This window comes from Hyaena hyaena, unplaced genomic scaffold (assembly GCF_003009895.1).
Source record: "Hyaena hyaena isolate Hyena2069 unplaced genomic scaffold, ASM300989v1 scaffold_315, whole genome shotgun sequence".
Lineage (NCBI taxonomy): Eukaryota > Metazoa > Chordata > Mammalia > Carnivora > Hyaenidae > Hyaena > Hyaena hyaena.
In genome coordinates, this window is record NW_024080948.1 from 1,978,522 (window position 1) to 1,988,350 (window position 9,829).

At 50.5% G+C, this 9,829-nt stretch overlaps 1 protein-coding gene across 1 annotated transcript; it reads right to left on the minus strand.

Annotated features, from left to right (window-relative positions):
- Positions 1 to 4,629: 4,629 nt before the first annotated feature.
- Positions 4,630 to 9,500, minus strand: BPIFA1 (BPI fold containing family A member 1). The gene is made up of 8 exons (XM_039248694.1): positions 9,341 to 9,500; positions 9,022 to 9,181; positions 7,457 to 7,564; positions 7,163 to 7,312; positions 6,201 to 6,285; positions 5,544 to 5,607; positions 5,080 to 5,155; positions 4,630 to 4,642 (listed from the first exon to the last, which is right to left on the minus strand). The coding sequence occupies exons 1-7, from the start codon at positions 9,498 to 9,500 to the stop codon at positions 5,115 to 5,117; spliced, it is 768 nt and encodes a 255-aa protein (XP_039104625.1). The 3' UTR covers positions 4,630 to 4,642; positions 5,080 to 5,114.
- Between the last annotated feature and the right edge of the window lie 329 nt (positions 9,501 to 9,829).

Below are 9,829 nucleotides of genomic sequence, written 5' to 3' on the forward strand. Positions count from 1 at the left end.
AGATCATGACCTGAGCTGAAGTCAGATGCTTACTGACTGACCCACCCAGGCAGCCCATTAATAGCTTATGACTAACTACATGCCAGGCACGGTGATAGACATGTGTTCTACATGCAGTGGCTGGTTTGATTCTCACAAAACTCCTCTGAGATGGAGGTTTTTGCACCCCCAGATGGACATGGGGGCTCTGAATGTCTGGCCAGTGGAACATGAAGGAAGTGACACACACCACTTTCAGCCCAGTCTTTAGTGATATCCGGCCCCTCTGCCCGCCCTCACTACCCCGTCCTGGTGACGGTGGGGGTCGTACGCTGTAGATGGGGTGGCCCTGAAATGGAACGTAGAGTGAATGTGTGAAAGAAGAATCAAACTTCCTGTGTTGGGCCCATTGAAGTGTCAGGACTCCTTTGTTACAGCAGCACTTGATCTGTTGTAACTAATACTGTGAAAATTTAGATTCCAATTTTTAAAGAGGGAGCGATTTCTGAGACATGACTATTGAGGATAATTAGTAAAAGAAGGAAAAAGGATGTTGGGAATAGAAAGGGAGTGAAAGCAGGTGGCAGAGAAACTGCTGAGGCTTTATGATGAAGACATGAGAGAGAAGGGGTCTGGGAGGCAGTAGACCCAGGCCCTCATGAGGGAGTTGGGGAAGGGAAAGTGAGAGAACAAGTCCGGTTGCTGAAATCTGAAATTAATGGGGGCTCCTGGGTGGCTCAAGTCAGGTAAGCGTCTGACTCTTGATTGCGGCTCAGGTCATAATCTCAAAGTTCGTGAGTTCAAGCCCTGCATCCAGCTCAGCACTGACAGTGTGGAGCCTGCTTGAGATTCTCTCTCTCTCTCTCTCTCTCTCTCTCTCTCTGCCCTCCACCCTTCTCAAAAAAAAAAAAAAAAAAAACTAAACTAAACTAAAAACTAAAAAAAATCTGAAATTAATGATCAGACAAAGAGTGGTGTGTGTTGTAAAGAGAAGGACTCAAGCCCATTTCTTCCTCCCCAGTGTCTGACATTTAAGGTGGGCGTAGCTCTGAAAAGCTGGTCATTGTGAAGGGCCTGCCTCCCTCCTTTCCTCCTGAGAATATCTCCACTGGCTGGGGCCCTGGGCTTCACGAGCCCAGTTCCTGCCCCCTAGTGGTTCAGAGCCTTCATGGTTTTGGTGAGACCTGAAGTCTTCACTCCCCCTGGGACGTCAGCTCCAGCTCCCAACAAATCTTTGATAGTTGCCTTGGTGTCTCATGGAGGCTTTCGTGGCCTCTGTAGAATGCCAGAGGGAATGCCACTGGACAAGACGGGCTCATAGAGCCCAGGCTGAAGGGCAAGGGCTGTGGGTCAATTTCTCTGGAGATGAGACAGAGCCTACAGAGCCGGACAGCCTGGCGTTGAATCGTGGCCCCTGCTCACCAGCTGCGTGTCCTCAGGCAAGTGAGTCCATATCTCTGTGCCTCAGGCTTTGCATCTGAGAAATGGGGCAATAACAACACAGCCCTCCAGGGCTATTGGATTAATGAGATTAATCTACAAAGAATGCTTAGAACAGAGCCTGGTGCAGAGTCAGGGCTCAATAGGAGTCTGCTGCTGTTCCTCCCGCCTCTCCTTGCAATGCCCGTGGGGGCCGTGGAATCGTGTTGGGGAACAGAGTGGGGTGTGAGAGGGGGAGGGAGAGGGGGAATGAGCGACAGCTCCTCTGATCTCCCTTCTGTGGGCCTGGTTGCCTCGCTGCTGCCCCAGCTCCCCTTGCCCTGGCTGGTGACTTCAGGGATCTGACTCAACTTCTCTGTGCTGCTGCAAAGGGAGGCCAGTCATAACAGTACCTACCTCAGAGGGCGGTGTGGAGGGTTAAAGATGTGATGACAAGTTAAACCTGCAATTGCAGAGAATATGAGCCAGAACTTCACCCTGAGCATTCCTGAATTTCTGACCCACAGAAACTATGGAGCATCACGAAATGAGTATTGTTGTTTAAGCCACCTAACTTGGGGGTGGCGCGGGGTAGGAGCTGGAACACGAACATGAGAGGACCCTTCGGACTACATCCTGTGACAGAGAGCAGGAGTTGTTCCAGTCCTGTTCTGCCTGTCTCCACTCGCTTCTGGGCTACCGATTTTCACCCAGGTTGTGGGCATTTGGTTTTCAAGTCTTCTGTGAAGCTGGGGAGTGGGAGATGGGACTAGAGTCAACTAAAAGGCCACAGAGCTTGCTGTCCTTACCAAGATTCAGCAATTTTAGCTGAATAAGCAGACCCCAGACTGCTGCTAAACTTTGGTTAATTTAGAGTTCTGAAAAAGCCGGTTCTGACAAAAAAAATTTTTTTTTGCCAGTTTTCTCATGGCTTTTCCATAGGAGAGAATTTTCAGAGGGCTTCAATCAGCCATTGTCACTGACATCCTTTTGTTTTAAAAAAAAAAATCTTCTAATGTTTATTTATTTTTGAGAGATAGACAGAGCATGAGCAGGGGAAGGTCAGAGAGAGAGGGAGACACAGAATCTGAAACAGGCTCCAGGCTCTGAGCTGTCGGCACAGAACCTGATGCAGAGCTCAAACTCACGAACCATGAGATCATGACCTGAGCCAAAGTCGGATGCCTAACTAACTGAGCCACCCAAGAGCTCCTCACTGACATCCTTTTAAGAGAATTTTTTAAATGTGAAAATGTTATCACTGTTTAAAAGCCACTAATGTGTTCTGATTGCCTGGGCTGCCCGTCAGACTGTCATGTATCCAGGGCAGTCTTAGACTAGTTAGTTAGGAACTGACATTGTCAGCAGAGGGGAAAGACCCATCTGTGGGCTCTAGAAAGAAGTCCAAGGGAGCAGTGGGAAAATAGCCTTAGAGATGGGCAGTGGACGTGTGTTCACATAGGAATGCAGTTCGGTGCCACGGACCAAACTTTGTTTGCAGGACCAGCATGGATGGTGCCAGGTGTGTGTGCCTGTCCTTATTCAGGTTGATTCTTGGGACCTCAGCCAAGGGGGACACTCAGTATTGACTTCATGCCTAACCCGAAAAGGGACTTGAAAGTCCTAACACCTAGGCTCTCCTCAAACCCAGTCAGGTCCCGAGTGCTCGTTTCCAGTCTGGAAGATCCTTCTGTACTTGCAGTCACTGACTAGGTAGACAGGTATTCACAATGGTCATTCATCTGCTTACAAAATTCAAAGATCTTCCACTTCTGTGAAGGTGGTAATGCTTCCTCCCTTACACCCTCACCAGAAGGCACCTGCTGGTTTCCTGCAATAAGCTCTGCAGTTCTGAGCTAGGGGGCTCTCTTCCCTCGATGTCATGTTGCCTAGTGACAACAGTAGGTGGGTGTGGCGGTGGGTCTGGATGTGATGACAGATGTCTGCAGGGCTTGAGAAACACCAACCTGAATCTGGTCATTCTCACAAGCTCACTGGGGTCTCCCAAAGCACAAGGGACAAGGTTTTCTGTGAAGTGTGGAACTTTTCAGTCCTTGATTTGCCTTTTTGTCATAGTGTGACTTGTGCAAGTCATTCACATCTGCCCCAAGGCCTCAGTACCCTCATCTGTGGAGTAAAACAGTTGGGCTAGGCCTCTAAGGGCCTCAAACAATGATAGCATATTTAGTTTTTATTTGAGGGGACAACCTTCCCCAGCCTGGCTAGCCCTGTTCTTCATTCTTGCCTCCAATTTTTCATAAATCTTATCTGCATTCAGTCTCCTCAACTTCCTTTCATCTCTTCTTCTTTTCGGTTCCTAAAAATCAGGCTTCTTCCTCCAAAAATAAGACTCTCACCCACAGCATCGATAATCTTTTCATATGCATCTCTGATGAGTCTCCTCCATGCCTATGGGCAACGAACACTTTGGGCCAGTTTGTCTTTCCTCCTACACTTCCTCCTTGTCATCTCTATCACCCTCTTGCTGAGAAAACGGAAAAGAAGTTAGTGTGACTGGACACCAGAGGGCAAAGAGGAGACCCGGATGACTTGTGCTCCATGAGTCCTGGATGTCTCCCCCTGGTCTCCCAGACACTTCCAAGCAGCGTGCCCAAAGCTAAAGGCATAATCCTCCTGATGGAATCTTCTCACCCTCCCACAGCCCCCGTTGCCTTCAGGCTCCCCAACCTGACACATGGGCAGCAACCTGTGCCTCACCTGGTCCCTCACCTACACCCAGGTCCACCTCCCGAACATCTCTCAAATCTCCATTTCACTTCTTGTGTCGTAAACTTGTGCGTCATCATCTCTGCCTGGAGTGTTATGTCTACCCCCGACCCCTTGTCCACCCATCCTAAGGACCCCAGAGCAGTCTCTGACTTCCACACTCATCGGAACATCTCCCTGTCTAGCTGAAGACCATAAAGGTCTACAATGTAAGAAGAAGAAGAACTAAACTCTGTTCTGTGACTCCAACCACCCAGGCCAGGATTCTTTCCGATCTACTAGCTCTCAAATGATGGTGAAGAATGACAAGGGCCCCCTTGCAGAGAAGGAGCAACTTTATTTGGCGAGGAGCATGGCTGTAACACGTGCCTGTGGGAAAGGAGGGAGAGCAGTTTCCTTGGAGAGAAGTCTGTTCTGGTCCCCACATAGTGGCCATGTCATTGTCCAGGACATGGGTCAGCCTTCTGTGAGCCCTCGGAAGCTGAGCAGGGAGTGGATTGAGCAGCAGGAAGTGGTTCTGTCGGGAGAAGCCCCCAGTCAGAATGGAGGCTGGCGGTTGCTGACTCTTGCTGGTGTTGGCCCATTATCAAACTTGCCCTCCAGAGGGAGGGGAGGGGGCTGAGAACCTAAGGCTGGGGTCTGAGGTCTGGGGCCTGGGAGACTCCATGTGCATGTGTTTGAGTGCATTTGTATCCACGTGTACCTGTGTGTATGTATCCATGACCGTGTGTATTTCTCTTTGTAGCTGTGTTGTGGTGCTGCCTGTGTCCCCCCACCTCTGTCAGCATTTCTGTGGACTTCTCTGTGCATCTCTGTGTATCTCTGTGTAGCTGTTTGTCTCTCTTTGGAGACAGACACTGTCCCGAGAGAGTCACTGTCCCAAGCCCCCCGCTGTCCCCTGCCAGGAGAAGAGCAGCAGCACCCAAATCCTGGGGATGGGGGAACAGCACTCACCGGTTCCACAGAGACTGGGTCCCTTTCTGGAAGGCTTAGACCTTGATGACAAATTCCAGCCCATGGATCAGCATGTCTGGAAAATGAAAGAACAACCACTGCAGACCAGAGTGATGATCCCAGTGCGAAGGAGTTCAGGGATATCCCATACTCCCCCTGAGGCCTGGGGCTGGGCTCTGGGAAGTCTGGTGATCCCACGAAACTCAAAACTTGGTGAAGCTCAGCAGGGGTAACACCTCCTTCCACCAATCAGTGTTGGGCTGGTGGGGGCGGGGGGGGGGCAGGGGAGGCAGGGCCCATCCCTTAACATTATCTGGATATTTGAAGGCAAAAAAGGAAACCAGAAATGGGAGGAGCTGAGGCTGGAAGGATCTAGCTTTCCCCTACGATGTGCAGGAACAGGGCTCCTTGGGGGAAAATCACTGTTCTGAAAAGGGAGAGAGGCCTTGAAAGCGGGTCCTTACCAGCAATGGAATGCACCAGGGTGACGTCCAAGTGGCTGAGAACCTCATTCACCAGAGGGCACACCTGACCCAGGGGCAGAGAGAGGCGTCAGGCAAAGTGGCACCCGTAGGGATGCCCTGTGGGCACATCAGCATCCCCAGGATAGATTTTCTGGGGGAGATTTTCTATCATTTTTCTGCATCTGAGAGTGTTTGGTTCTAAGCAGTCCCACAGATGAGTGTCTACACGTTCACATGGGCAGAGGGAGGAAAGGAAGGCATATGTTGGAAGCACCCAATCACACGAGGTCTAGGGCACCTGCTTCTAACTCGGGGGAACTTCTCTGGGAGGGGTGAGTGTCTGGCTATAGGAGCCATAGGCTGGAAGAGTGCTTGCCTACAGCCCTAGTGAGGGTGGCCTGGGAGCTTCCTGGAATAGGGGCCAATCCACTTCAGCTGTAGTGTGGACATGCACAGGGCCTGGCCCCGAGCAGGAAGCAGACAACGCATTTTGAAGGATGGAAGGAAGAAACACAGGCAGATGGATCGGTGGACAGGGAGACATATCAAACTGAGGGGGTTTGATAGGGGGTTCAGAAAACCTCAGTCCAGGGACTTCTTTCAGGCCGAGAAGCTCTATGACCCGAGGACCGGGAGCTGCCACTTCTCCCCACTTACCTTGCCCTGTACCAGCTCAGGAAGGACTTCATTCAAGATGCTGGTGAGACTGTCAACAAGGCTTTGGACAGGGAGGGGGCCAAATCTGAAAGAGAAAATCCAGGAGGAGGTGCAGAGGCCCGGGGTTGGTATTGAGAGGCCTTCTGAGGGCCTACTGCACTCGTGTAGGCGTCAGTACTCCATGACTAAGACGGGGCCTTGTCCACCCACACCCTCATGCAGGCGAACACCAGGGGGCCAAGCCAAAGGGAGTGCACCCTACACAGCACTGCACATGGTAGGTATGGATAGAATAAACACATAGTTCCAGTATACAGTAGGTATTCAGTGAGACTTTGTAGAATCCATAAACAGATGAATGGTGCTTAGCACGTTGTTGTCATGAGGATTCGATGAGATGATATGTGTGAAACACAACATATGTGTTCGGTAACTCTTAGCCATGATAAGGATGACTCCTGCATACTATGCATGACTTAGTCTCCCCTGTGGCAGGGAACTGAAATAAGTAAGCCAGGTAGGCTGTTTTACCCAGTACTGGGACAAAGCGCTTTTACACCTATTATCTTGGTGGATTCAATCAAGAGCCCTCAGGTGGCTCTGTAGTGCAGTTATCTGAGTAAGCTGAGACTCTTAACTGGGGAAGTACTGTCCACTTTCAAGACAAGAATCCCTCTACTTCTCCACCTGCCCCTATGGTAGGTGGGCTTGAACTCAGATTTTTGATTGGCTAATCTAGTGTAAAATTGGTCAGCCCCACCCAAGAAAAGATAAATCCATAAGTCCATCCATCCGTCCATCCATCCATCCATCCATCCATTCATCCATCTTCCCTCCCTCCTATCCATCATCTTCCCACCCTCCCACTCATCCATACTCCCATTGTTCCATCTTCCCAGCCATCTGTCCATCATCCCATCAATATTGTTTCTAGGCAGGAGAAGCCACCCCTCTGGCCTCACCCATCAAGCAGGGAGATTTGCAGTCTCCCAGGGGAGTGAGTGCAGTCACCAAGAACCAGGTGGATCTTCCCCTGTTCATTTTTCACAGCTAAAATTTCTGCAGTGATGTTTAGCTTCACAGCCAGCTTTAACAGACTTCCAGCCACGGGCCTGTAGAGGAAACAGTTGACTGCATCTGTATTCGAGTTGAAAGCTCATGTCTGTTAGACTCCAATGCCCCCTTTATGGCTATACGTGGTCATCAGGGTCTCCTTTGGTGAGCCACCCTTCCCTTCCTCTGTGGAGCCCACTCACATATTCACATTGAGGATCATGCCCAAAGGGATGGTGACGTAGAGACGATGGCCATCAGGGCTCTGCACCAGGCCTAGTTCCAGGAGCTGGGGATTAGTGATCTTCAGACTGTACAGGGAGCAGCATCAGAGAGAGAATATTAGCTCCTTCAGCCCCAAACCTAGAAACCACGTTTATCCCAACTGTACCCATCCCAGAGGAGGAGCTACCCATGAGGTGGGATGGGGGAGAAAAGAGGAGAGTCTTGCAGCGAAAGCCACTTTAGTTCTGAGTGACACATCAGTCTTTCCCAGCCTCTGCATTGGGTCAGATCCTGACACACCATGTCCCTCTCCTCATCTCACGTCTATGAGGTATTCCAGGGTGGAGGCTGTGTCTGGATTATATTTGCATCCTGTATGCCAGCTCAGAGTCTTAAAAGAAGGGGCCTGCTCCATATTGGTTGACTTTGTGGATTGATGAATGGGTGGGAAGATGCATGGGAGGGTAGCTGGTTAGATGGAAGAGAGGATGGACAAATGGATGGATAGAAGAGTGGGTGAATGGGTGAGGGCAAGTGGAGTAAGTCCCTCACAAACATTTACGGGTAAGAATCACTTATCCCACCATAACCTTCAGTGGTGGGTCAATCAACAATGGTCACCATGGAGATTGAGGAGCAGGAAATCAGGGAGGATGGAGACAGGATGGAAGCAAGCCTCTCATCTGAGCCGATATTACAACCACTGTGCTGGATGATTACATCTCTCCCAATCTCCCTGACAGTTTTTTTCTGTGGGTACTATGATCTCTTTTTACAGATGGAGAAACTAAGCCCAGAGAGACTGAGTGCCTTGGTTCCCTGTCACCCAGCAAGTACATGGTGCATTTGGAAATCAAACGCAAGGCTATCGTCTATCTTCAAGTCAGGGCAAACACCTGGGTGGGTAGGAATCTTGGAAATGGCTTTGACCCAGCCCTATCAAGGACCCAGGCTTTGCCAGCTCCCTGGCATCAAGCTTCCCATTACTGCTGCTTGCATAGAGAGCTCTCAGGTGCCTCATGGAAAGCCCACATCAGACTGCTCCATGGACATCACACTGATGGCATAGTTGCAGAGAATAGCTTACACCTTCTTACTTCCATCAAGGGCCACCTGTGTTCTGAAGGCTCCCACAGGTGAGGAGAACAGAATTGCCACTATGTGGGGAAATAGCCTTGGCTTTGGACTTCAGTAAGTTAGAGTTAGATCGCTCACTCTGCATCACTTTAGTTGCGTAAGCATAGGCAACTTTCTGTGCTTCAGTTTTTCCATCTGTAAACTAGAGATTATGACTTCAAGCTGAAAGAGTTGTGAGGATTATAGATGATGCTGGGGCCTCAGGTTATGCTTCAGGACTAGGGGTGATCTCTGGTTCAAGAGGACTGGTGTTCCTCAGCAGACTGTGAGAAGGGTCTCATGCTGAGTCCTGGCCTCATGTTCAGACCCCGCCCCCTCCTCCAGGGCCACTGCCTGGGGCTCCCAGATCTCCGTGGAGGTTCTCTGGTGGGGGTGGGGACCAAGAACCTGTATTATAACGACTCACTCAATGATGTTGTTCAGGACAGGGACCAATGAAGTCACTTTCCCAAGCAGACCCCCAAGCAGGCCCCCAGAAGTGTCTCCTTTAGTCTTCAGGATGTCCAAGAGTGGGAGGTTTTGTAGAATGCCCAACAGACCCTTGGAGAGTAGGCCATCGGTGAGACCTGGAAATGGGTGTGGGATGGGTCCTTGGAGGCTCAAATCTGATCATTCCAGATCCTCAGCCCTTCTCTCCCAATCATCCCCTGCCTCCCTCCCCACACTGAACAGCTGGACACACACACACACACGCACCTGAAAGAGGTTGTCACAGACTCACTTACCGCTCATTAAGCTTCCAGCAAGATCTGTGGGATGTGGGGCCTGGGGTGGAGTCCCAACCAGAGGCACGTTCTTGTCCAGGGGCAAGGGCAGGACTTCCAGCAGCGCTGTGGTCTGGGCCAGCAGCCCACAGAGGACAATGAGGCCCCCAGTTTGAAACATCTTCTGTCTTGGTATCTGTGGATAGAGTGATGGGTACAATGTATCACAGGTACCAGAGAGGAATTCACTCCCCATCTGCCTCCTGGCCCCCAGAACACCAGGGGGTGAATAGGAATAGCTAGTAACACTACTCAGCATTTCCTCTGGGCTAGGCATCAGACTCGACACTCCAGACCCTGGTAACTGATTTCATCTTAACTACCCCCTAAGATGTGGGTGCACATTACCTGCATTGTACAGATGAGGAGAGGGCAGTCTAGTGAGTTTAGGTACCTTCCCCCAAGGTTTCAAGCACACAGTAGGGGTAGGATTTAAAGCCAGATCTGTCT

Coding starts and splice junctions, on each gene's coding strand:
- BPIFA1 (XM_039248694.1), bottom strand. CDS start 9,500: ATGTTTCAAACTGGGGGCCTCATTGTCCTCTGTGGGCTGCTGGCCCAG. Junction 9,182..9,340: donor TGCTGGAAGCTTAATGAGCG/GTAAGTGAGTCT, acceptor ACCCATTTCCAG/GTCTCACCGATGGCCTACTC. Junction 5,156..5,543: donor CCTGGTGCATTCCATTGCTG/GTAAGGACCCGC, acceptor TTCATTTTCCAG/ACATGCTGATCCATGGGCTG.